Source organism: Crocodylus porosus, unplaced genomic scaffold, assembly GCF_001723895.1.
Source record: "Crocodylus porosus isolate Cpor-Errol unplaced genomic scaffold, CroPor_comp1, whole genome shotgun sequence".
NCBI lineage: Eukaryota > Metazoa > Chordata > Crocodylia > Crocodylidae > Crocodylus > Crocodylus porosus.
The window spans coordinates 16,679,604-16,707,066 of record NW_017728924.1 but is presented as its reverse complement, the minus strand read 5'-3'; the positions used below and the strand labels follow the sequence as shown (position 1 = coordinate 16,707,066).

General features: G+C 43.8%; 1 protein-coding gene across 5 annotated transcripts in view; it reads left to right on the top strand.

Moving 5' to 3' along the window:
• Window positions 1–27,463, top strand: part of COL4A5 (collagen type IV alpha 5 chain) — a 148,630-nt gene that overhangs the window by 110,106 nt on the left and 11,061 nt on the right. For 2 of the 5 annotated variants that reach the window (XM_019540424.1, XM_019540423.1), the window contains 16 exons: window positions 242–391; window positions 792–890; window positions 1,901–1,990; window positions 3,766–3,905; window positions 6,758–6,884; window positions 8,018–8,098; window positions 8,963–9,061; window positions 9,514–9,564; window positions 14,388–14,573; window positions 16,910–16,918; window positions 19,873–19,881; window positions 21,725–21,858; window positions 23,463–23,535; window positions 23,671–23,742; window positions 24,395–24,523; window positions 24,850–24,948. In XM_019540424.1, coding sequence (XP_019395969.1) covers window positions 242–391; window positions 792–890; window positions 1,901–1,990; window positions 3,766–3,905; window positions 6,758–6,884; window positions 8,018–8,098; window positions 8,963–9,061; window positions 9,514–9,564; window positions 14,388–14,573; window positions 16,910–16,918; window positions 19,873–19,881; window positions 21,725–21,858; window positions 23,463–23,535; window positions 23,671–23,742; window positions 24,395–24,523; window positions 24,850–24,948 — 1,548 coding nt within the window. The remainder of the gene's footprint in view (window positions 1–241; window positions 392–791; window positions 891–1,900; window positions 1,991–3,765; window positions 3,906–6,757; window positions 6,885–8,017; window positions 8,099–8,962; window positions 9,062–9,513; window positions 9,565–14,387; window positions 14,574–16,909; window positions 16,919–19,872; window positions 19,882–21,724; window positions 21,859–23,462; window positions 23,536–23,670; window positions 23,743–24,394; window positions 24,524–24,849; window positions 24,949–27,463) is intronic. The other 3 variants (XM_019540427.1, XM_019540426.1, XM_019540425.1) reach the window with 2 other exon arrangements.

The window sequence follows — 27,463 nt, the reverse complement described above, 5'->3', positions numbered from 1 at the left end:
GCATGGAGTCCCTTTCCACAATATGATGGCACACTGTGCATCCACTCCACCTTTGGTTCCTCATTTAGCCCCACTACAGAGCTTAATATGAGGTAGAGGGTCTTGCAGAAGCTCACCACTTGCTGGGTGAATTTTCTCTCCTATGCATAGTGTGTGGAGGCCCAGCCTGGTGAAGACTGATAGAACTATTGATGTGAGCCTGCAGATAATGTTTCCCTTTTGCTGGCTTTATATGCTGCAGGCAATGATGGTTTACCAGGTCAGCCAGGATCACCTGGATTTGATGGACTCAAAGGTGTCAAAGGTGAAACAGGCCTCCCAGGTGCCCCTGGGAAGGTTGATCCAAGTCAGCTGGGATCAAAAGGAGAGAAGGGTGAGCCAGGTGTCCCAGGTGAGCTGGACTTAATTAGTCCTTTATTTAAAAGAAATATATAAACTGGGTGGGGAATGGAGCTCTAGTTTTTCTATTTATTAAAAGGTGGGGGAATACTACGTGTGCCTTGACTGAGCTGCACCGTACAGTCAGTTGCAGTGTCCTTTATTGCCAAGTGTTATAACTGTGTAGCACATAATAGTGTTAGGGCATTTGTTTCTCCCTAGAATTGTTCTGTAAATTAATTTCCAATATTTTCCATGAGTTGTGTTTTGTGGCACTTCCTCTTAGATTAGCTCATGCGGCAGGTCACCTATACTGAGAGAGAATCCCAACTCAACCTGTTATCCATTCTGATTCTTTATTTTAAAAAAGCAATCAAAAGAACAGTGTAATAATGTTTATTTTTTCTTTCAAGGCATTTCTGGAATACCAGGTCAGAAAGGTTATCAAGGGCTCCCTGGTGACCCAGGGCCACCTGGCCTTAATGGGCAATCAGGTGCACCAGGATTACCAGGTAAGGTGGAACACTAATGAGCTATATATAGCCTTTTAAATGAATGATGTGGTTGGTAAAAATGCATGTGCAGTCATTTTCATTGTGGCACAGTTGGTAATATTGAGATGTACCTAAACCAGGTCCCCTGATACAAGCATCTGCAAACTTTGGATTGTTGATGTATTCAGGGTTGGCATAGATTAAAATACTTGTGGCAAACTTGAACGCAGTTTTTGAATTGCTGCTGTAATTGAAGTTTAGATTGCCATTAGAACAGTTAGCAAAGAGCATACTGCTTGGAGAAGCAAGCTAATTGGAGGATTAGTAAGTAGCTTTATCCTGTTTCATCAGTGTATTCCTTATTTCATTAGTCATTTTATCTACTGGAGTAAACTAAATGAAAAGATTCCAAAAGCTAACTGGAAGTCACAGCTGGGCTTTCAACTACTGTAGAGGTCATTTTTCACACTATTTATTCTGCTAATGCCTCTGAATAAATACATGAAGTCCCATCCCTGGTTCAGTATTTTTTCTACCAACATACCATGGATGGAAGCCTTTGCTATTGACTGGTGTCTTACTGGGACTTAAATCGTTCAGTCTTTATATATTAAGACCAAGTCCTTATACACCCCTTGGGAGCTAATGAACAACTCTTGTGGATTAGGGAGCCCCAGGTTAGTGTACTTTTCATAGAGCCACATTTAAAAATTAGTGACCACAGTCTGGTTCTTGCTTCTTTCAGATGGTTCTAATTGGTTCTGACTATAGTCCCTGCAGTCCCATTTCACTAGTCTAATCTCCAGGAAGGAAGGGCACAGTTAGGTGATCAAAAGCCTGTCTCGCATTTGAACACTCAATTTAGATGGAAAAAAAAACAACAGATATCTGAGTATATCTCAGTGTGGCTGAACAACCCCCAAATTCTAAACTTGTGTGATAAGAGGATGGCCATATTCACGTGAGTAAGCTCAGTATCAAATGATTTATTATTGTCCACTATTAATCAAAGCAAACTACTTTTCTAGGCCTGAAAGGAGAGCCTGGGCTGCCAGGACAACCAGGACTAACAGGCCCTCCAGGACCAAAAGGTGCCATGGGAGAGATGGGGCTTCCAGGTTAGTTTTCACTTATTTTATTTGATTCAGCTAAAATATCCCACCTCTGTAGCACAAGGGTAGATTTGTAAGTTTATAGTAAATAGTTCAGAAATAGGCTTTGATCATAGAAAAAGGAGATTCATATTTATATATGAAGTATAAAGTATAACTATTTACTTACTTTAGAGGACAACAGCATGTGTGGAACATTTTTGTGTCTGGTTTCTATTCTGTTGTAATGTTTAATCAGAGTCCACGAATCTTTCCAGGGGTGTGAACAGAGACTAACAGTTAAAGGACTTCACAATTATAGCATGAAACAGTTGATCTGGTGTTTAATCCATCTGGTCTAAAGGCTCCTGGCAGACATAGAGATCAGTTCCCAGTCCTAACAGGCATGCATCCTGCCATGCCATATGTGCATAGCAGGATGCATGATTGTTGGACTCAGGGACCAAACCAAATCAAGTCATTATTTTAACAGGAACCTTGCAACCCAAGTGGGGTTAGCAAGATTCCTGTCCAGGAAAGCCCAAGGGCTCTGTCTGTTGGGGAATTCAACTGTCCCCCACACTCCTCAGCCCAGCCAGGCATAGACAAGCCCAGCTGGTTAGCTGCCAGGCCCCAGGACTCCTAAGGGGATTGTATAACAAGGCATATTCAGGTGCCAGCTTGGGGTGATCCCTGTAGCTTGCTGCAACCCAGGAACCCTGCCTAGCTGATAGGCTTTCCTCAGCACCAAGAAAATTGAAAAGTGCAACCCCATTCAGGGCTATACTGTGTGGCCAGCCAACACAAGGACAGCCTATCAGCTGATGGGCTCCCAGCTCTATACTTAAAACCATGAGGTGTAGCCCAGCGCAGGGCTGCACCATGTTGCTGTCAACCAAGCCCCACCATGCAGCCAGTATTAGCTGGCAAGGCAGGGCTACCCTGCTTCACATTCAGTTTAAGGCATAATAGAAACCAGGCACAAAAATGTTGCACATATTTTGTGGAACACTTTTGTGGCTGGTTTCTCATTTTGCCATGCCTTTAAATCCCTGAATGTGCAGCAGGCCTACTATACACGGCATAATTACCAAGCTAATTGTATCCTAAGTATAACATCTTATAGGTCACTAAGTGGAAATTAAACTGTTGTGACTAAACCTTTTTCAGGTTTAAAACTGTTTGTTTAGCTCCTCTTTACGCGTAAATGAAACAGTTATGTTGATTTAGTTGATGTGCACTCTAAAGCAGTAATTTCCTACATGCACACACGTAGCGTTATGTCAGTCCACAGCTTAAGAATCCTACCATGGGCCTTTTTGGGCCTATTTCCTGCTTGGTTTCTCAGATTCACCCTACAAAGCAATTTAGAAATGGAAAGGATTCTGCAAATAATCCCATCAAAAAAAATAAAGTATAGCTTATCTGTATAAAAGGGAAGAGACATAGTAGTCTTTTTTTTAGGAAGAACTGCTGGATAATACGTAATGCTGATTCCTAGCATTAAGATGTACCTACTTACTAGCAAGGGTATCTTGGTTTTGTGTGAGTTTAAAAATACAAATATTGCTCATGCACCCCCATGTACATTCTTTATATATTCTGTAAAATTCCTTCTCGTTGGGTGAACAGCACACTTAAGCCTTAAAAGGTTTTAGCTCTTTCTTTTAGTTTGATATGAAAAATATTCATATCAGACACTCAGATCTGGGTGCCTTGTTTACTGACTCCTCTTGTCCAGTTCATATTTTGACTGACTGCTCTGAAACTGATGTAAAACCATATTTTTTATGGTTTGATAGGTCCCCAAGGTATTAAAGGCTCCCAAGGAACAGCAGGACGCCCTGGCCCACCTGGTCCTCCTGGATTTCCTGGGTTAAAGGGAGAGAAAGGTGACCCAGGGCTTTCAGACATTGGCATCCCAGGCCTCCCTGGTCCCAAGGTATATTTTCAAAATTTGCCTTACAAACGTGACATGAATAAATGAGGTTTTGGTGCTTTAAAGCTGTTAGGGTTTTTATATGGTGAACAGAGTTTACTGGGTTCTTTGTTTTTAAAGTGAAGGTACATTTTTGAAAGTCTGTCTACAGCTCCCTACTTCTTCAGATCAGCACTAACATTTATTTTACTGCTTTTGCAAAAGCCTTATTCACAATTTTGGAGGCAGTTCATTTATTTTTCAGCCTGAAAGTCTCAGTTTTCTAAGTACCAGAGCCATCTACTAGAAAAAAAGTGTGTGCACTAATCATTTCCACTGCCAGAGAATAATAAACCATTTTTAGTGCATTGGTTCATTTGTGCATTGTTCATTGAGTTTGGCTGAAGGTGTCTATGAGAGTGTCCCATTTACAGTTCCGTTAAAGTTCTGGCCTGTGATTAGAGTTGGTGACCTATTGGCAACCCATGGGGAACAGTAAATTAAAATGCTCTATTTCACAAGCAGTCACAGTTAATACTTGAAAAGTGGTGACTAGCATATGCTTTTAGAGAAGTACCCTTAGGAGATAGGCAGCTGAAGGGTCACAAGTGTCACTTATCAAAATTAAAACTTTAAATGAGTATACTTGTGCCAAGATTTGCATATATCCGTGAAACAAGTGGCTGTCTTTCACAGCCCAGGGAACAACCAGGAGGTCTCACTGTGGCCTTCTGACTAATTTTGGAATTAAATCTTTTTAGTAAAAGTAATGCTGAAATAAAATACCAGGTATTTCTTTATTTTTCTTCTTTTTGTCTGTGTGACTAAGGGTAACTGCATAGCAACAGAATCTTGGCTTCTTAAAATGTTATTGGTTTTTGCGGCTTATTTCCCACCTAATACCACTGTCCCATTTGACCTCACAGTTTTATTGCTGTGAAAATTATTTTGATGTCCTGGGGGACTGTGGCACTTGGACAAGGAGTAAACAAAGAAACAAAAGAATGTTTCAAGTCCCCTCTGCTAGAGAATATCTTTAGCACTAAAGAAATTAGAGTTTATAAAACCTACTGCACCAATGAAATAACTATTATAGACTTAGTTGAAATGCCCATGAGGTGCATCTGGTCCACCAAGGGATTTTATCTAGCCCGCAGTATTTTATCTAGGTAAAATCTAGATTTTATCTAGCCCCGTACAGCCCAGGGACAGGGGGGCAGCCCAGGCAGTGGTGTGTGCAGCCAGTCCTGCTACCCTTGGGCATACAGCAGAGGTGGGGGAGCACAGTGGCCAGACTCTACTTCCCAGCAGCCCCAGAGATGGTGGCTACTTCCAGCTGCTGCTTCCAGTGTCACAGCCACTACCAGACCTGCACCTGCTGCCTGAGCACCCCACCCTGTCTGCCCCACACCCACTGCCAGAGTGCTGGATGGAGCAGGTGTACAGGGTCTCCATGGAGACTGGTCTGGAACTCTGGTGGGCAGGGCACACTTCACTGGGTGGATGGGATGGAGAGGCAGGGATTGGTGTCCAGGAGTGGGACAGGTGGCCGAGGCGGGCCAGGGCTGGGATTGTGGGGCAGGTTCGTGATGCAGTAACAGTGCAGGGCCAGGGCCCAGGTCAGAGCCACAATCCACTGCCTACATGTCCCTGGGACAGACGCCAGTTCCAAAGGATGTGCCAGCAGTGGATTGTGGCTCTGTCCTGGGCCATGACCCCATGCTGTCACCACCCTGGCCCCACCTACCCATCCTGTCCCGCTTCTGGATGCTACTCCCCGTGGCCTCATCCCATCTGCCTGGATGAACACATCCTGCCCAGGTGGGTCCCAGACAGGTTTCTATGGCCACCTCGGTGCTGAGTCAGGATCACCAGGTGATGACGGCACAGTGCTGGGCCTTGGGGCAGAGCCACTTAAGGAGTTTTGGTGAGCTGTTATGGGGGGGGGGGGTGCTGACCCAGCCTGCAACAGCTCTCCTAAACTCCCTAAATGGCCCTCCAGCCCAAATCATTGTCCACCTCTGCTCTACCTGAAATTGTTTTGTTACCATTTATTCCATGAATGTTTATTTGTGACTTAGAAAGAAGCATAGTTTATTACTTCTATTGAATGAATAAGTTTTAATCCACCCCTTAGACCTGCATTTACTAAAGGGTCCCATTTTAAAGGGTCCCATTTTAACTGTTTCTGTCTCCAGTTTGGGAAGGGTGAAATGTTTGCTTCAGATGTACTGGTAACTGAATATCATTCGCTGAAAAGATTTTGTCACTTTGTTGTGTGTGTCTGGAACTTAAGAAACCCCCAAGGGATGCATGCCCATTTTTAAGAAGTCTAGTAAAGTCCAATGGTAAATTTACTGTTAGGAAATTAGTAAGAAACCACTAGATTTTTGTGGGCATGTATATGTGTGAATGTATTTGTGTAAAAGAATTCCCTTTCTGAAGCTTTAATCTTGGTATACATGAGCCAAAGAGAAAAAGCATTTGGCTTTGAGAGTTTGGGTGCCAGGGTTGGCAGTTAAAGAACTGCTCTCTTTGCTTGTAAATGGAGCAGCTTTGGTATAACATTTCTGAGATACTATGTAGTGGGCATGCTAAAGTGCCATTTTTACAGTATTACAGTCAAAGTGCATTTTGAAAGAGCTAAAAAAAAATCTCTTAGTGCAGGGCTAAAAGAAGCTCCAACATAATGATCTTTGAGGGAAGTGACATAATATGCAACAAACTGCAATAGCCACCATTAAAATCTATTCGGGTGTGCTGTGATAAGCATTAATTGGGCAGAGAGAGAAATGATGAAAATGTTGATGTTGATAATTATGCAAGTTAAACCAAAGTACAATGAATGGATCTTAGTTTTGCCTGCTATTTTTCAGGGGGATCCTGGTTTGCCTGGATACCCTGGTAGCCCTGGCAGCAAAGGAGTAGCTGGAAATCCTGGTTTGCCTGGATTGCCAGGCAGTGCTGGTGCAAAAGGAGAACCAGGCCTTCCTGGATTTTCAGGTAATTTTGCTTTCAATTTTTGCTGGACTTTCCTGTCTTTTGTGCTTGTGGTTTGGCTTCTGCATCCAAAACAGGTAACTCAGATGGCGTGAAGCTGCAAATTCCTTAAAAGTTTCTTAACCTGGAAGCCAACTAATGCAGTGCTCCTAGAGTCATCACTACACATAGGTGTGTACCTCACTTACAGTGTTTGTTCTAAAATCCTTTATGCACTTGAGGAGACCAGGACCCATGAACACACCAGTTAGCTCACTGGCTTCTCAGACCCCAAAACACATGACCTGGGCTGTATTTTTCCTATGTAGGTCACTTGTGGACAAGCCTGCTTTCTTCAAAGAATTACTTGTACAGAGATTTTTTCAGTATATACAAATACAATTTTCTTTAGGTTTGGCAGTCTTCTCTAGAAAGTTTGAGAGGTGTGTTTTATCAGTATAGTTCAGTGCTTTCAAATTTAACTAATTATGTATCTGTGCTTTAGTGATACTGTAACTACAGCTTATGTTGACATACCCACACTATCTTCATAATGACTGGCTCTGGTATTACTCCTAATATAGTTACAGGAAGACATAACTAAGTATAAGTAGTAAAACCCACCCAAGAACCTGGATAAATATTCAGGTGGTTATCCCTCCAGAGCTCTATGCTACTGTATAGTGCCCAAGCAACCTGGTTTAAAGATAGCTCAGGTCTGTCTACCATTGTGGCAGCTACTGACCCAAAAGGGTCATGGTGTGTCATGAAAAAACAAGGTAGTAGGGGATAATAAGTTAGCTGTAGTCCACAATGGTGCTAACAAAAATGCCAATGCTATGTTCTCCTAAAGTGAAGGTTTCCTGGCAGACTATCTGATAAACTTTGGGTATCTCATTGGCCAATAGCATCAAGTAATTAAGAAGGCAGGGTCTGGAAGGCAGCAGAAAAACACCTTAGGATTGGCATGTTTTGCTTTAACTTCCTCATTTTCAGTTCCTTCAGTCCCTTCAAATGAACATTTTCAGTTTTACAGCAGACAGCATCAGCACATGCCGTATAGTGTCTTGAGGCTTTCACCTTAAACAATGACCCAGTGCATCTCAGTGCAAAGACCATGCAGTGTCATGTTTGATTTAAATGTCTGCATTTCACAGGAACACCAGGAATTCCAGGACCAAAAGGAATTGATGGACCTCCAGGTAATCCTGGTCTGCCTGGGTCGCCTGGGCCATCAGGTAAGCATGAACTATACAACAAGGTCAAATTGTAAAAGGCATCAGATTTTTTCCAGAAGATGCAGCAACTTTGCCTTATCTAAGTCTGATTCATGCCATTCACCATTGTAAAGTTCTTGAGGTGTCTGAGTCCTAAATTTTGGTTTACAAGGTAGACAAGAAAAAGTGATTTGCAGTAGCTTTCTGACACGGAATCCCCTCTGTCACCTGTTGAAGAAGTCTTTGGCAAAATTACCAATGGTCACAGAAGATGTATGCATTAATGGCAAGGGCAGATTTATAATGGTGGAACGATATTTGTTATAAAAAGAACCATAATTGCCATGAATAATAGTAATGTAATTACCACACCACAAATTAAAATGGTGCTTTCCTAATTGGGTTTAAACCTTAAACATATGTAGATCAGTAAAAGTTTTGCCTGAGCCCCACAAACCTTTTAAAAATCAACAACTTTTTATTTTGCCCTATCAAGACCTATTTATTTTCATCTTGAAAACCGTTGTATATATGTACCTCATTCTCTGAAACTGAACTAAAAATAATATGCCATTAGCAATTCTGACCATTTTTTCCACTGACAAGGGAATCTAATTACTTTTTGAAACTAACAGTTTGCCTGCTTCACTATGTGCAGTCTTTATTTATATTAAGCATTACAATGGCTTAACTTGTCCTTAAACAGTAGATGAGTTTTACTCACCATTAAACTGCTTAACAATCACATACCTGTGACCTTTTTGAGTAGTGGGAGAAGGAAAGGACAGTTTTAGTTCCTGTGGACCTGCCATTACACCAGTTTTAATCTGTTGGGAAAATGTGTAGGGTATCTTTTGGCTCCAGTATATTCTACCCTGTTTTTAGGTGATGTTGGCCGCCCTGGCCCTCCAGGTCCTCCAGGAGAGAAAGGACAACCAGGTCGAGATGGTATTCCTGGACCAGCTGGACAGAAGGGTGAACCGGGTGAGGTTTCTGCCTTTTGATTTTTGTCCAGCCTCCAGCAGCACAGGCCAAGAACTACCATAGTGTAGCTCTTAGAGTTGTTTCTCGCCAGGGACATTTGTAGTCAAATGCAAATACCTCCTATACTATTCGTTCCATTCACCTTTGCTTCAGCTCCGTCTACCTTAAAAATGGCAACTGTAAGTCAGCCACACGTGGAAAGTTACCAAAACCCACAATATGAAAGAGAATGGAAGGAAACTGTTATGAAAGCAGCATATCATCTTTGGAACAGAAATACCTAATGCTGAGGCAAGGTGGGTGGGTGAGCAAGAATCTTGATAGTTTCAGAGGCAGAATTACAGCAAAGCATTTTCACTATTACCAACCTTGCCATCACCACTATCTTGGTTTTACTTCCTAGGTATTGGAAATCTGTACATCTCTGTCATGTTGAATCTGTTCCTTTTCAGGTCTCCCAGGTTTTGGGCGCCCAGGACCTCCAGGACTCCCAGGATTATCAGGTAAAGTGTTTCTATTGCTTTTAGTAAAGAAGACAAATGTTTATATGTGGAGGAAGACAATGAGTTGTCAACTGGTAAAGCATAATAATTTAAATGTAATTTAGCCTTATCTTAAACACAATGTAACATTTACCTCATCTACCAGATTAGGACTTCTCTAAGCTGTATTAGTAACAGGGACACGTTCATCCTTGTATTTTGTGAATAAGTTATTAACAGGGATCCTGGTTTTCTCTGTTAAAAAAAAATCCAAAATTCTCTGATTCAAAAACCAAAACATCAGCATTTTTCTGCAATTAATACAAAATGCCACTATATATATCTCAGTTGAACACAAGGTTTTATTGATATATTTACAATTTTAAAACACTTTTTAATTTGGAAGCCTACCATGGCTTCAAGCATAATACTAAATTCTGCATACCTATATATTTTGGTGTTTGATTTTGAATTTTTTATCAGAGAAAATCAGAGCTCCCCTGCCCCCCTCACACACCAGGATGCTGGTCCAGCTGCAGCTGTCTCCCATACTACTTTGTGGCACTGAACAGCTCTGATACACCAGTGCCCTGCCTGCTACCCATGCTGTTGCCTCTCACTCCCAGCCCATAACTTGCCACCCTCCCAGTCCTGCTGGTGCCCCTCGCTCCTGACTAACAGCCCCCTGGCCTGCACTGCCTTTCACTTCTGACCCACAGTCATACATTTCTAGAGTCGGAAGGGACATGGTAGACCATCGGGTCCAACCCCCTGCTCCAGGCAGGAAAGAACGCTGGGATTAGGTAACCCCAGCCAGATGCCTGTCTAATTTCTTCTTGAACGCCTCCAGGGTAGGGGAAAGCACCACCTCCCTTGGAAACCCATTCCATATTTTGGCAACCCTTACCGTAAAGAATGTCTTCCTTATGTCCAATCTAAATCTGTTCTCCTTAAGTTTGTGGCCATTATTTCTGGTAACCCTGAAGGGTACACCAGTAAACTGTGTCCCCTGTTCCCTGCTGCCCCTCCCACCCCATGCCCATGAGTTTGTAGGCAGCCACAAGATCACCTCTCAGCCTTCTCTTGCGGAGGCTGAAGAGATTCAGATCCCTCAGTCTGTCTTCATAGGGTCTTACCTGCAGGCCCTCAACCATACGAGTAGCTCTCTTCTGAATCCTCTCAAAGTTGTCCACATGCCTCTTGAAGTGCAGCTCCCAAGCCTGGACGCAGTACTCCACCTGCGGCCTCACCAGTGCCGCATAGGCAGGAATTATCACCTCCCTAGACCTGTTCATGATACTCCTGCTGATGCAAGAAAGAGTGTGGTTAGCCCTGGTTATTACCTTGTCACACTGGCAACTCATATTCATTTTTGCATCAACCAGGACTCCAAGATCCCTTTTGACTGTTGTGGTGCTCAGAATGGTACCCCCCAGTCTATAGGTATGTTGGAGATTCTTTCTCCCCACATGCAGCACCTTGCATTTATCCTTGTTGAATTGCATCCTATTCTGATCTGCCCATTTTGCCAGTCTGTCCAAATCTGCCTGAATTCACTCCCTACCCTCCAATGTATTTACTATGCTCCATAGCTCAGTGTCATCTGCGAATTTGGACAAGGTGCTTTCAACACCTTCATCCAAATCTCTGATGAAGATATTAAACAGTACTGGTTCAAGGACAGAGCCCTGGGGAACCCCACTGCCCACATCCCTCCAGGGAGAAACTGACCCATCCACCACCACTGGGTGTGTCCCATAAGTCGGTTTTTCACCCATCTTACTGTGAAAAAATCCAGATTGCAGCTACTCAGTTTGCTCATAAGAATTGGGTGCGACACTGTGTCAAAAGCCTTTTTAAAATCCAGGTAAATAATATCTACTTCCTCCCCTGCACCTAAGCACTTTGTGACCTGGTCATAAAAAGAGACCAGGTTAGTCAGGCAAGATCTGCCTGCTATAAACCCATGCTGGTTGCCCCTTACCATTGTGTTACCCGCTGGCACCCTGCAAATGTGATCCTTTATGATTTTTTCTAAGGTCTTGCAGAAAATAGAAGTGAGGCTAACTGGCCTATAATTACCCAGATCCTCCTTCTTCCCCTTCTTGAAGATAGGGACCATGTTGGGCCCTTTCCAGTCCTCTGGGACCTGTCCCAAGTGCCACGAGCACACAGACAGCTGCGCCAGTGGTTCTGCTATGTCACTGGCCAATTCCTTTAGTACCCTTGTGTGAAGATCATCAGGGCCTGCCTACTTAAATACGTCCAGCCCTTCCAAGTGCCCCTTCACTAGGTCAGTGCTAACTGTTGATGGATTGGTATTACTCTCACTCCAGGCTGAAAACTCATTGGAAGGTGCATTTGTGTCTGTGTCATGGAAAACAGAAGCAAAGAAATTAAGAGCTCCGCTTTTTCCATCCTATCAGTTACGAATTGCCCTAGTCCATTCTGTAGCAGCCCTATGTTACCCTGCGCCTTCTTCCTGCTCCCTGTGTACTTAAAGAAGGACTTTTTGTTATCCTTAATCTTTGTTGCCAACTGAGTTCTGTATCTGTTTTGGACTTTCTCACTGTTTCCCTGCAAGCACGAGCCAAGTAGGTATACTCCTCCTTGGTGGCTGCCCACTGCTTCCACAGCCTGTAGGCGCCTTTTTTCCTCTGAAGGCTCTCCTGGATTTCCCTGCTCATCCAGGAAGGTTTTTTGGCTCTTTTGCCTCCCTTTGCGTGTACTGGGATGGTGTCCCTTTGTGCCCCAATCCCTTGAGGAATTTCCACCCTTCTTGGAACCCCGTCTCACAGATGTGATTACCCCGCAGTCCCACCCTAACCAATCTCCTGAGCTCGTTGAAGTTGGCCTTATGGAAGTCTAGTACTACTGCCCTACTATTTGTCTTTCCCACCTTACGCCGGATAGTGAATCCTTATCAACTGGTGGTCACTGTCCCCTAGGGTTACCTTGTACCTGTAGCTCCCCCACCAAGTCCTCCCCTGAGGCCAGCTCCAGGTCAAGTAAGGCATCTCACCTAGTGGGACTGCATACCTCCCGTGTTAGATGCAGGTCCTGTATGCAGGTTAAGAACCTACGTGAATGGGCAGACCTGGCATCTCCCAGCAGATGTCTAGGTAATTTAGGTCACCCATGACAACTAGGTCTTTTGAGCATGCTGCCCTTGAGAGCTGTTTTAAGAATTCTAGATCTAACTCTTCTTCCTGCTGTGGGGGTCTGTAGTAGACCCCCACTACCAAGTCCCTTTCACCCCCACCCCCTTGTAATCTGACCTATAGGACTTCAATTTGCCCATCCTCTACCCCCATCTTTATTACAGAGGTTGCATAATGTTCCCTAACATATAGAGCAACACCCCCCACTTTCTTCCCCAATCTGTCCCACTTGTATAGCTGGTATCATTCAATGTCCACTGGGGCATGGGGCTGCAGACTGGCATTGGGTCGGAGCCACCTTCCCATCCCAGTGGGCAGGACCTGGCACAGGGCAGGAGTGCCGCACCACCATGGCTGCCAAGGTGAGGTGCTCCCTGCATGCCTGGCAGCAGTGGGGGGCACAACTCTGTGGAGTGTTGGTGCCTGGTGTTGGTCTGGCCAGGCTGTAGCCCTGTGTCTCACTGTGGGAACAGAAATTTGGGAGGCTTGTGACACCCACCTGCCCTCCCAACATATTGCCTATGTCCCCCCCATGCATTGCCTATGTTCACCCAGCCCCGCTAATCCATCACCTGTGCCCCACCCTGCTGCCCTCATGTATCGCCTGTGCCTCCCTGTAGATTTACCTGCATGAAGCTGTGGGAGCAGCTGTCCACCACACTGCCTGGTTGTATTGCTCACCACGAGTATGTGTGTGCATGCAAATGCACATAGCACCCCTTGCCTCTGATCACCCTCCTCCCTCTCCCTGCAGCCCCTTGCAGGCTGAAACTCTGCCAGCCTACAAGAGGTTTTTTCCAGGTTTTTCTCCTTTAAAGGGGAAAATCTGTTTTTTTCCATGGGAAACGGAAAATCCAGATCCCTGGTAATTAAGCAAAAAACCACCAAAATCCACTATAAGAGAGTTGAATTTATAGCATTGGATATTGTACTTGTACTATATTGTGTTGAATGTGTGTGTCATAGTTTCCAGTCTTCAAAATTGATTTTGGAACCTTGGTCTCATTGACTTCCAGTGAAACTAAGACTCCTATGTTGTTCTGAGACTTTTGAAAAAAATACCCAATATATCTTAATTTTCTGCAGTATACTATATGAAAATTGTAAAATCTTCACATTGGGATATTTCCCCATAACAGGGGTGGGCAGTTATTTTGGGCGGAGGGCCACTTACTGAGTTTTGGCAAGCCATCAAGGGCCTCATGACAAGCAGCCTGGGGCAGATAAATATTAATTTTCTAAATTATTTTAGGGGCCTTGCGGGCTGGATAGAATGCCCTGGTGGGCCGCATCTGGCTTGCAGGCTGCATTTTGCCCACCCCTGCTCCACAATGATGTCATGTCCATTAAATATTTAGTCAGAATCAGGGCAGAGACTGGTGAATTAGATCATCCTTGGTTTACAGGGTACCAAGGTAGCACGTCACAAATTTTATCATATTTGTTTTCCTGCAAAAATTCCTAGATCTTGGCATCCACTTGTCTGATTCTCCTCTCACTTATACCAGATTTAAACTGGTATACCTACATAACTAAACTGGCATATAACTGACATGCTGTCAGATTTACACTTTCATAAACAAGAGGTGAATTAGGCCCTAGAGCCACAACTGAATATTGGATATTTTACACCTGACTAACTAGTTTTAACATGTTAATTAATATGGTTGTTTGGTTTAACAGGGCAGAAGGGTGAAATGGGATTGCCTGGTCCTCCAGGAGTCCCTGGACGTCCAGGTCTAAAGGGTGAACCAGGTTTCCAGGGATTCCCTGGTCCTCAAGGTCCGGCAGGTCTACCAGGCCCCCCTGGGCCACCTCTGGAAGGTCCTAAAGGTGGTCCTGGCCCCCAAGGCATACCAGGAGCATCAGGTAGGAATGTCACCCATAACAGTCAACCTCTATCAAAAACTCTCTATCTTGCTGGCAGGTTATCAGCCTTTAGAATGTCTCAATTTCTGATCAGCTCTTTTAATATACTGTTTGGCTGACAGTTCAGACCAAGTGTTTCTACAGTCTAACTTCCAATATGTTTGCCAACACCCAAAGGACTTTGTTTGCAAAAGTAGCAATATAGAAAATTTTTTAAAAATCGCAAATTCTATTCATTTCTGATACCTGGCAGCAAAATATAATACACTGATATATATACTTGAAATTCTCAGCATGCTGTCACAGCAATCATCTAGAGCAGTGGTTTTCAACCTTTGGTCATTTGAGGACCCCTAAAAAATTTCGAACAGAGATGCAGACCCCTTAGAAATTTTGAATGAAGGTGCGGACCCCTTTGAATTGTAATTGTGGGTATTTACATACTTTTAATTGACCATAGTTATCTTTTGTGGACCCTTAGAGGACCACAGGTTGACAACCACTGATCTAGAGAGCACCAAATTGACTTTCGCAGCATCTGCCAAATGTGTCTTTGCAACACGGTCACTTGATCAACGAATTTCATTGTGCACAAAAATACAAGTAATAAACTCCATCGTTCTCGGACCCATGAAAATCAAATTCATGTTAGAATCACAGCATGATCAAATTGGATAGTGGCCTTTTCATCTCAACCTCATGTATGCAAATCATTGTTCCATCGCGTCACACCGTTCCAGTGGACTCAGTGCACCACCATCCAGTCTTCATCTTTTCATTCCATGTTTGCATTTTGTTCCTGCATCTACTAATTCTGGGAATGACAAAATGTCATCCTGTGTTAACTTGGCTGAGCAGGTCCCTGGTATATTCTGGAGAAAAATTATTTGTTTATCTTGTCTACTTATAAATTATTATTATAATGCTTGTCAGAAATAAAGGGCTGGTTTAGTGTCATTTCATTACTCAAAGACCTAGATTTGGAAACAGTTAGTTACCAAAGCTATGATATAATTTTCTGCTCAGGAAAGGCAAAATGTTAAAATTCATTTGTTTTTATTACTTTTTTTCCTTTTTTTGCTGGCCCACAAATAGAAAAATCGATATGATTTTTTGAATTAAATTTTGCAGGAATTTAGAAACTTTTCCACTAGTAAATGTTTTCATGAAGAAAGTAAACACTGAGTTAGGACATTTGCAGAATGGTTGTTATACTTATGAAATACATTTTTTCACCCAATTAATTTTCCAAAATGTGATTTTGTTAAAACTGGTAACATTCTTACAGGAAATTTCAGCTTTGACAAAACACCACTTGCTGTAGTCCAGTAAAAACTGTGACAATCCAGCCTTTTGGTATTTTAGGGGAAAAGTGGTATGTAGGTCCTAAGTGTTATGACAACAAAGTCATTCATCAGGCAGCTAGGTGCTTCCCCACTAAGATCAGAGCCTTTATTTAAAAAAATAAACAAGTTGCACTAAAAGTTATCCACCTTATAGAAATTAACTAAATGATGAAACTTTTGTCATCCCATATTTTGCTGTGGGCCTCTTATCTTCTTTATGCTTCTCTGCGTAAACAAAGTGATTACTGACCTAAATCATTTGGTGATTCGGAGGCCAGGAACATCTTTTCATGTGGAGTTAGGTTATGTTAATTAGAAAATGCCAGTGAAGCTCTACTCAGCCATGTTTGTTCTCTTTCTCTGTCTCATTTCTGTTTTTGATGCATGTAGTAGTATATAAAATGAAATGTTTGTCTTGCTCAGTTGTGCATGGACTAATGTGGATAAACCAAGCTATTATTGCAGTTCTGGTACAATCGGCACTTCAGTCTTTTGTTCTAAATGATAATGTAGCCCATTGTTGGGATGCTGCTTTTGTAACATTTCAGCATAAGGCAGCTAGTCACAAAAGCAGCTGTGTTGCTGTCCAATTATCCCACTTCTAAAGAAATAAATAAAAACAAAGGTTGAGTGCATCCATTGTTTGTTGTTGACTTCTGGATCCGTTTTTAGAGTAGTAGAAAATAACAGGGCAAATTCAAACCTGTGAGTTGCTCCTAGGATAAATTTGGATTGATGAAAATAATAAGAGTTGGTCATTTTGCTATACCAGCAAAGCCAGATATCACAACGCCGTTTGTATCCCAGTATTTGTTAGTGACCATGAACAATAATAGCTTGGCATTTGCATACTGTATGTGAAGGAATATTGAGCTAAATCTAAATGCAATGGTTAACTTAATTCTTTAGTTTGTTGACATTTCTAACAGTTTTGATGTTTTTCCCGTGTGTTAATGATGACCTTGGTGAACTTTGATCCCCTCCTCCCAGGTCCCTCAGGTTAGCCCCTTAACTGCAAATAGTAACTTTGCATGAAGTTGAATGTATATACTTCAAAAAACTTTTTTCGGTGTATAAATGTAGATCATTAAGACTAGGTATGCCAAGTCATTCTCCATCCCTTCCTTTGGAAGGGTACTATGTTGCCAATTCCTTTTTATTTTTAATTATTTAGACTACTCTTATCTTAGTGGGTTTGGATAGAATTGGCTCAGATAAGTACTTCTAATGTTTAGATCCCAAAAGACTTATACGCAGCAATGCTGGTAATTTAAGAACCATCAAAAAAATGTTAATGACTCTTTTAACACTCAATTAAAATATTTGCATGGTTATGAAAATAGCAAATCCTAACAGCAGTATATCACTATAACAAAGCATGGTCTGTTGGGCACCTCAAGCAGTATCAGGAGTGCTGGGTTGCATTTTGAATGGAAGATTCTGATCTCAAAATAACATCACTTTTACTCTGTTTTATTCCTGATAAGCAATCTATGCAAGTCTATCAACATGCCTCAAAATATATACCAATACCACAAAAAAATAATCCAACTTACACCCAGAGCTAGAAGTCATTATGTCTAAAGCTCTTTAGCCATGTTTTTTTTCTGTTATCCAGAGTTACCCCACATGAGTTCTAAACTTCTGGTATCCTAAAGCCCTCTGTTTGCTTTGCATAATACTGCCTATTTAATAATATTCTTGCCTTTACCATTTCAATCCTAACCTACCCCATATTTAAGCTAACTCAGTGCTATTAAAATTGTATATTTTATAAGCAGTTACTTTAATTTTTCTTCTGTTAAAATCTTCTTGGACAACATTAATACAGAAGAGCCAAATGCAAGCTTTCAGACTCTGCCATCCATATTGTCAAGGGGCTAATCCTTCAAAATGCAGGGTACCTTTTTCCCTTCAATGCCATAGGCAGGTAGCACCTTATTAGAAGCTTTCTGCAGCCTGCAAGATTGTGCCTCTGGCTAGGAAACAAGTTTGTCATATTTTTGCCAGTGCAATTTAAGGGAAAAGTAAGATTCCCTCTCCCCTCCCTCTCCCCACACACTCTAAATTCAGTATACTGCACAGTATTCACACTCCTCCTTACTTAAGCATGGTTTGCAAATTAGTTAAATTTTAAGTCTCTTGTTTTATTACCTGCAGTTGTTGATTATAAATGACCCCAGATGACAGGAGCTAGACCAAAAAAGGTAGACAGACCAGAATAAGACTGTCCACAGGGAACTACACCAGAATTATTGTGCTTTAAACTCAGACCTTATCGTCATTGTCACATATAGGAAAGCCCTTCTTTTCCTGGCCTGATTTCACTAGTACATGGTGAGCAGAACTAAGGAGGCTCTTACTTTGTCAGGTGCTATTTTGACTAAACCAAAGCATATTGCCTCCACCCTCTCCTTTCCCCACAGCGGGGGAGTGTTTTTGTAAGCATTTAGCTTATTTCTGCAAACTTACTTTAATAGGAATCTGCAAACATGCAGCACCAGTTAGATCCCCTCAAGGTCCCAATATCTGCCCTTAAAATGAAAATGACTTGGCATTCCTAGGTAATAACTCTGACTTCTTGAAAGTTTTGCTGTGATGACGTCTCAGAAACAATAAATGTGATCTTAGCAATAGATCAAATTCGGTGTTAAGTGGCCACCTAGAGAATTAAGGTACCAGGCAGCCTCTCTTGTCTGGCTACCTAAAGAAACATCTTGCTCAAGATCATATATAAAACATTCATGTGGTTTCATCTTTTTATCCAACTGTGGTTGTATCTGTGATACAAACCATCATGTAGTGGAGCCTGGTACTTCAGGAGACCCCCAGCATCAGTTCCATCTCCAAACAAGATAGTCATAATCGCCAAACTCAGCAGAAACTTTCAGCCGGTTGTCCATCATACTTGCAAATCATAGCAAAACTTTGAAAGAATGAATTGCATTTTATAGGAAATTAACATTAACAAGCAGCAAGGTGTCTTTGTCTTTATTTTTAACTCTTTTAAAGCTAATATTAATAAAGTATGACTTGCCAAGTATATAGAAAAATAGAGCATTGAGATAAATCAGATATGTATTTATTGTATTTTTAGCTAAACATTGCATGTTACAAATATGTCAGTCATTTCACTGACATTAAAATGTGTAAGTGGCACTGGATCTAAAAAATGTATTAATTAGGGAGCATGGCAAAGGAGAATATCAGTAATTACCTGCACTGCAAAAGGAGGAACTCAGATTTCTGAGTGTGTTACAGCTTTTTTATCAAGAATGAACAATGCCAACAGGAGAACAAATTCTAAATATATATGTTCATCTCCTGTGTTATTTTCTGTGTATTGAATTTCTCGTACAAATATAGGGGGTGGGGTCCATATTTTTTCTATAGTCCATAAGCTTTCCACTCCTCAGCTTCCATTCACAAGTGGCATTCAGACCGGTGCAGTAGGACTGAAGTGCTGATTAGTCCTTTGCTAGCTGTCCTCCTAGGAGTGAATTTCACCGGAAGAGAAGGCATAAGCCTGGGTCTCTGGCAGTTTAACTATGTGTCCATCAGACTCCAGACCAGTGAAATCCAAGTACTGTCAGTGAAATGGTTTGCGTAAGACTAACTGGCAGCTGACTTCAGCTGTAATGTTAAAGCAATAACATGCTCTTCAGTAAAGCTTTAAGTTCCTTGTTTAATGAAGAGTGTCATGTTGGCCTTAGCAGCCTAATCACCAGAATAAGTTGTATGAGAAAATATGCACCTTTGTTTACTCATGTATGTTTTTTGCATGCATGTTGATTACCTTGTAAATACAAAATATACTGGTGAAATGGGTTATTGTTTAGTGTATATGCTATCATCTGTACTACTTCTAACTAGCAATCTTGTTTTATACTGTGTGTGATGTCTGATCCTTCTAACATCGATCATTGGGCTTTGGTGAACTCTGATCCTTCCAGGTCCTCCAGGTTAGACTCTTCACTCGGTCAATTTGTTTTACTGTATTGCATTTGTCACAAGAGAAATGGGTGTTTTCTGTAATTCAGGGTTGATATTTTTAAGGGCTGTGGTTACCCAGCAGTCTTTGTGCTTACAGCTAGCATTCCTGAGAAGGTAACCTGTCATTTTTTTCTTGGCATGTGTGTACTACTGGACCCATTTTTCTCTGAAAAGAAACACTTGTATGGTGACATGTTTCTACAGCTGACAACTGCAGGACATGTTGGAAATGTGGTATAAAAATCCTGGTGAATGAAAAAGAAAACTCTATCAGTAATTACTCAGTGCTCTTCAGAATTACATGTGGTAATCTAATCCATCAAATCCATTCTTCATACATGGTCTCTATGACAACTTTAAAGAAATTATTAAAGGTTTCAGAAGAATTGAAAAGCTGGTACATTCATAAAATCTTATTACATTATTAGAAAAGAGAAAATTATGCAAAGAGAGAATCCTATTTATTATCTAATGTAGAATTTAAATCATAAATCATATCAGCACTTTCCAGTTACTTGTTATGCAGTTTCTATTTGCTAGAAATGGTAAAAGTGACCCTCTATTTTTCACTGTGGCACAAAGATGAAGTGGTCCAATTGGGTCCTTGGTTTCAAGAACACAATGCGAGCTTGAGCTGCTGTTTTGAACTTATATGTAAATATTGGTAACAGAATATTTCATCTTCGCTATCAATGGCAGCACAATGTAATTTCCAGAGTCTAATCTAACCACTCCTACTTTTCAGTGGAGAAATGTTGTTGGATTACTTTTTTTCCCTTAAACATACACATGGGACAAGTGGTTCACCTCACTGCTGAGCCTGAGATGATGTTCAGAAACTAGCCCCACTGACTTGTTACCACTGTGCACAACCTATCCTGGTAACTAAGCAATGACAAAAAATAGCCCAGTGCAGGGGAAGAAGGAAGTGGAAAGAGCAGCCCTGGGGCTGGGGCCAGTGGTTGGGTTTTCCCAACTCCAGGGCAGCTGAAGGGAAATGGACGCAAGTTTCATGCACCAGTTTGATCTAAATCGAACACGCCTGGTACTACATAGATCCAGATTTATCTTAAACCAGATAAGTCTGGATCTATGCAATTTTTAGATTGTGTTATGTGCATGGAGCTTCTGTTCTGTTACAGGTTTACACTGATTGCCAGTCACTGAGACAGGGTTCATAAGTATAAGGTCAGCACCAGGACAATCTAAGTTTAAATTGGGTGGCCATTTTGAATCCAATTAAACCTCCTGAAAGTCTTGACTTAGCCACAGAGGCAAAATAATTCAAACTAATGTAAAACCTCTATTTTGTTTATCTGGTGAAATCCACCTGATGATTGGAGATGACAGAGATACTTGAAGGAGGCCTTCTCCCCTGAAGTTGGGTGTAAGGAAATGTTCTCCCCTTATCTGCACCACTGCCTCTGTTGCCACCCTGCACTGGCTAGCCTTCAAGAGAAGCCAGCTTGGGGTCTCCTCAGGCAGGAGCAGAACTCAGCACTGAACACAATAGTCTCTTGCTTCCCTTAGTGGAAGCAGCAAACTCTCTTTGCCAAAGATGACAGTGTTTTACACTGTTGACCTGGTTCTGATAGTGGCCTTAGAGGAATTTAATCAGTTGAGGTAACACTCAAAATAGAGAACATCGTGTGCACTCCCTTTGAGACTGACCCCTGCCGTGCACTCTTCCGTGGGAGAAAGGGAGAAGCTAAACTGCAGTCTTCTATGCAAATATAATCAATACAATGAATGCACTAATTTGAGGAAGGCTGACATGTACTGATCTATGAATATCTGTTATGCAATGTCAAGGTCCCCCAGGTCCGGAAGGTCCCCGAGGACCCCCTGGAAGTGGAGGACTTCAAGGGGAAAAAGGAAACCCAGGTCCACCTGGCCAGCCTGGCCTGCCTGGTCTAAAAGGAGATCAAGGACCCCATGGTCGTCAGGTACAATGAGGATCTTCTAGCACAGAGTGTTTCATTTTTAAATAGACCCACATGTGAAGCATTCTAACTGGAAAAATAATTTTATTATAGAGTGAACGTGGAGCCAGACAATGCTTTCTAACACACTGGGCCCGCCCAGATCCTGGCCTTCAGTGAGGGAGTGAGAAGAGGGTTGGGGTCATCTGCATCCCTTTCCCACTCACTGGACATATCTTCACAGTGAGATGAAAAGTAGTTAATGCCCCACTGGTTCTCTGCTTCCCCCTCCTAGTGCAGGGCTATGTTCCATTCCTCTAGCCATCATGGGGGTGTGCCAAATATGGTGGCCTCTTGGATGTGGTCCTAGATAGAATAAGGGATGCGAAGGCTGCTGCACCTTGGGGGGCAGTGGCTGCTGAAAGCCCATGGTGCTGTTGGCTGCCTTGCTCAAAGCTTCCATATCCACCAAGCTTAGTGCAGAGGTGGGCAAAATACAGCCCGCAGGCCCCACCCAGCCCAGGTGTGGGGGGCAGGCCGGGCTGTGGTACATGTGGCTAGTCCCAGTGCATGGCAGGGCAAAGGCAGCGCAGTGGCCGGACTCACTTCCCAGCAGCCCCCACAGCAGTGGTTCCTTCTGGCTGCTGCTGCCAGATTACAGCCGCCACTGGATATGGCCTTGCTGCCTGGGCACACTGGCCTGTCCACCCTGCATGCACCACGGGGGGGGCTCTGGACAGAGTAGGTGGCCAGGGTCTCCATGGAGATTGGTTCAGGACCTGCAGGGGCAGGGCAGGCAGATGGAATTGGGGAGCAGTGTCTGGGAGCAAGATGGCCAGGTGGGGCAAGGCTGAAATTGGTATCACAGGGCAGTGACAGTGTGCAGCTGAGGCCTGGTGCAGAGACTCAGTGAGCTGCCCACAAGTCCCTGTGATGAGCGCCAGTTCCACAGACAGGGGTATGCAGGGAGTGGATCACAGCTCTGCCCCAGGCCCCAGCTCTGTGCTGTCTCAGCCCCGTGATCCTGGCCCCAGCCCTGCCCACCTGGTAGTCCCATTCCCCGTGGCACTACCTGTAGCCCCATCTCAGCTATCCAGCTGAGCACTCCCTACCTGCAGGGATCCTGGGCCAGTCTCTATGGAGACCCTGGAATAGCTGGGCGGTTACAGCATGGGGTCAGTGCCCAGGGCAGGGCTGCAGTCCACTTCCCACATGCCCATGCCTTGTAAGCAGTGCTCATTGCAGGAGTGTGCAGGGAGCAAATTGTAGCTCTGCCCAGGGCCCTGGCCCTGCGCTGTCACTGCCCAGCAATCCCACCTGCATCCTGCTCACCCATCCTACTCCCAGATGCCACTCCCTGACCACCTGCAGCCCATCCCATCCACCTGGCTGAGGACAGGGCAGAGCCACTTACAGAGTTTTGGTGAGTTGTAACGGAGGGGCAGGGGGAGCTGCTGATCGGGCCTGCAACAGCTCACCAAAACTCCCTAAATGGCCCTCTGTCCCGAAGACTTGCCCACTCATGGGTTAGTGGAATCCCAGAGATTCTTGCTTGGTCCCATCTCACAGCTTTTTCTTCTAAGACCCTTGGTGAGAGGAGTAAATAACTATGAAGCTTATTTGTTTAGGGTGATCCTGGTCGTCCTGGTCTGAATGGAATGAAAGGTGACCCTGGGGTTCCAGGCGTTCCAGGTTTTCCAGGTATTTAAAAGACATTTCAGGCACAGCCTGAAGAACTTGCCACTAGCCCCTTGTAGAGCCTGCTCTGGGCACTTGTGGCACAACATGCCAGAGAGCATGTTTTCACTGTTTCACTGCTTTGATTTGCCATTTCAGGTATGAAGGGGCCCATTGGACCTCCAGGACCAGTCGGCCTTACAGGTAGTCAGGGCCCAGCAGGCCCACCAGGTATGTGTCATGGTGGATGTTACTACCACCACCTTACCTTCAGTGAAGTAGGACTGGACAGAAAGGGGTGGATCTGACTTAATTCTTGAGATAACTTTCTCAGTGTGGGCAGAGATATCCCAGCAGTGGAACTTGGCTTCTTTCTTGTGCAGTAGTCAGTTTAAACTTCTTTATAAAATAACAGACTTCACTCACTGCTTCTTAAAATTCTTTCTTCACTGCCCTAATACAGGAAGGCTCCTTAGAGCCCTCCTCTTTTAAAGAAGATCTGCTGTGCAGGAGTGCAGTAACTAGCAATATCCCCATCCAGCACTTGTTCTGCTGAGTTCTCATTTGTGGTTGTTCACTCAAGGACACCACACAGATAAGGACTTCATCCAAGTCCAGTAATGGAGTTGATTGTATTCTGCATATCCTTTGGTCTGTGGAACAGCTTCTGTAAGAGCCAGTGTTGCCTCTTCTGCAGGGATGTTCCCAAGAGTAAATATTTACCTTGAACCTCTAGTTGCAGTATTCTTTGCATTGATCAGTTCTCTTGGCCACTGGTTTCACCTTTAAAAATGAAATGGCTGTTCAGCTAATCAAATTGTCCCTTACAGGCTCCTCCATCTTGGCTTGTACATACCTCTAATATACACTTGTTTTATTGCAGGTCCACCAGGTTTACCTGGCCCCACTGGACAAACCATTGTATATAAAGGTGATCCAGGTCCTCCAGGTGCTCCAGGCCAACCTGGATCCAAAGGGCCACCTGGATTGCCAGGCCCACAAGGACTTCCAGGTATAATTCTAGTGAACTGCAGGTTTAATTGCTTGTTTTTTCTGTTTTGTTTGGGTTTTTTGTTTTTCATGTGTAGCTAGCTGAAATCATAGCTGATCACATGCCAAGCCCCCTGCCCCCTGAGCATCAAGTTAGCAGGATGCATAGACAAACCTGTAAACTCAGCGCGGTGAAATTTAAGGGTCTCATTTACAAGAGATATAGTAGTCTGTGTTCCAGTCTTAAGCCCTATGGGAAACCATTAAGTTAGGTGCTTGGATTTATTTCCTGAGACTTTGAAGTGTTTGCAGGAATTGAATTTTCACTTGTCCCTTTATCTTTTCTAGGCCCAATAGGATTTCCTGGGGATGCTGGGCGAGATGGACTTCCTGGGTTTGATGGTCCAGCAGGGCGCAAAGGTGACAAAGGACTTCCTGGCCATCCAGGTATGAAAAGTACCTGAGTTCCTGTTGAGGAGAAAGAGGGTTGGTATGTGAAAGCAGTGATGCTTTAGTTGGGAATGCAGGCAAATATTGGGACTTGGACCCTCTCCTACATGGATTGTGGTCAAGTTGCATTCTGAGAAACAAAGCATCTCAACTAGTTCAGATGGGGGACGGGGAGGCAGAAGAAGGAGAACATCAGGAACCTGCAATCCATGGGACATCCAGCAGTGCAGCACAGGTAAGCAATAAGCAGGTAAGCAATAAGGGGCCCATTGGGCATCAGAGCCAGGGGGCAACAAAGGCACCAGTCACAGGGCTCAAGTGCCTACACACAAATGCTAGGAGCATGGGGAACAAGCAGGATGAAGTAGCACTCCTGCTTGCAGAAAACACAACTTGGGTTAACAGAAACCTGGTGGGACTCTACCCATGACTGGGCGGTACACATTGCGGGTGTTAAGCTGTACAGAAAGGATAGAGTAGGGAGGAGAGGGGGAAGGGTTGCACTCCATGTCAGGGAGAGTTATACATCAACCCTCATCAAAACAGAATCAAAGGATGAGGAAGTAGAAGGACTGTGGGTTAGGCTACATGGGGGGCAAGGAGAAAAGGATTTGGTGGTAGGGGTCTGCTACAGACCCCCACACCACGGCAGAGAACTAGATTTGGAACTCCTGAGGCAGCTCTCGGAGACCATAAAGATTAGAGAGGCAGTAGTCCTGGGGGACCTAAACTACCCTGACATCTGCTGGGATACGCAGACAGCAAATTCCCACCGTTCATGCAGGTTCCTATCCTGTGTGCAGGACCTCCACCTGACGCAGGAGGTACGTGGTCCCACTAGGGGGAATGCCTTACTGGACCTAGTACAGGCAACGGGGGATGACATGGGAGGGAACCTACAGATCAGTGGTCACCTGGGGGACAGTGACCACCAAATAATAGAATTCACCATAAGGCGTAGAGTGGGAAAGGTAACTAGTAGGGTGGAAATGCTAGACTTTAGGAAGGCTGACTTCAGCAAGCTCAGGCATTTAGTCAATGACACACTGCAGGGTAAGAGATATGGCGAGATGGGAGCCCAGGAAGGGTGGCTGTCCCTTAAGGAAGCGATCCTTTGGGTACAGAGGGAGATATGATCCTGATGCGGGGGAAGGGGCCAAGAGGCTTCTTTGGCTAACCAGAGAAATCCAGAGCAGGCTAAGGGCAAAAAGGGAGGCATATAAGCAGTGAAAACAGGGAGAAATTACTAAAGAGAAATTACTCAGCTTGCAGTTGTAGGGAGGCAGTTAGAAAGGCCAAAGCTAACATGGACCTGAGGATGGCATCCCAAGTCAAGGATAACAAAAAATTGTTTTTCAGATATATAGGGAGTAAAAGGAAGGCCCAGGGTGGTATAGGACCACTACTGAACAGGCAAAAGCAATTGGTGACAGACAGGGGACAAGGCTGAACTCCTCAATGAGGTCTTTGCCTCAGTGTTCCTAAACGAGGGGCAAGACAAGTCTCACAATGGGATCGTAGAGAGACAACAGCAGGGCACCAAATGACCAAACGTTGACCCTGAGATAGTGCAGAATCACTTGGAAGGACTGGATGCATTTAAGTCGGCAGGCCCAGATGAGCTCCATCCGAGGGTACTGAAGGCACTGGCTGATGTCATTGCACAGCCACTGGCAAGAATCTTTGAGCACTCATGGCACACAGGCCAGGTCCCCAAGGACTGGAAAATGTGGTCCCTATTTTCAAGAAGGGGAGGAAGGAGGATCCCAGCAACTACAGGCCAGTCAGTCTCACCTCCACCCTCGGTAATGTCTTTGAAAAGATTATTAAGGCTCATATATGTGAGAGCCCAGCAGGAAAAATTATGCTGAGGGGAAACCAGCACCGGTTTGTAGCAGGTAGATCATGCCTGACTAATCTAGTCTCTTTTTATGACCAGGTTACAAATACCTGGACGCAGGAGTAGGGGTAGATAAGTTGCTTACTTAGACTTCAGGAAGGCCTTTGATACGGTATCCCACCCCATACTGGTGAACAAATTAAGAGCCTGTGACTTGGATGATTACACAGTCCAGTGGGTGGCAAATTGGCTAGACGGTTGTACCCAGAGAGTGGTGGTGGATTGGTTGGTATCGACCTGGAAGGATGTGGGCAGTGGGGTCCCACAGGGCTCAGTTCTTGGACCGATACTCTTCAATGTCTTCATCAGTGACTTGGACAAGGGAGTGAAGTGTACTCTGTCCAAGTTTGTGGATGATACAAAACTGTGGAGCGACGTGGACACACTGGAGGGCAGGGAACATCTACAGGCAGACCTGGACAGGTTGGACAAATGGGCAGAAAACAATAGAATGCAATTTAACAAGGAGACATAAAAAGTGCTGCACCTAGGGAGGAAAAACGTCCAGCACACCTGCTGCCTAGGAAATGACCTGCTCGGCAGCACGGAAGCGGAAAGGGATCTTGGAGTCCTAGTGGACTCCAAGATGAACATGAGTCGTCAGTGTGACGA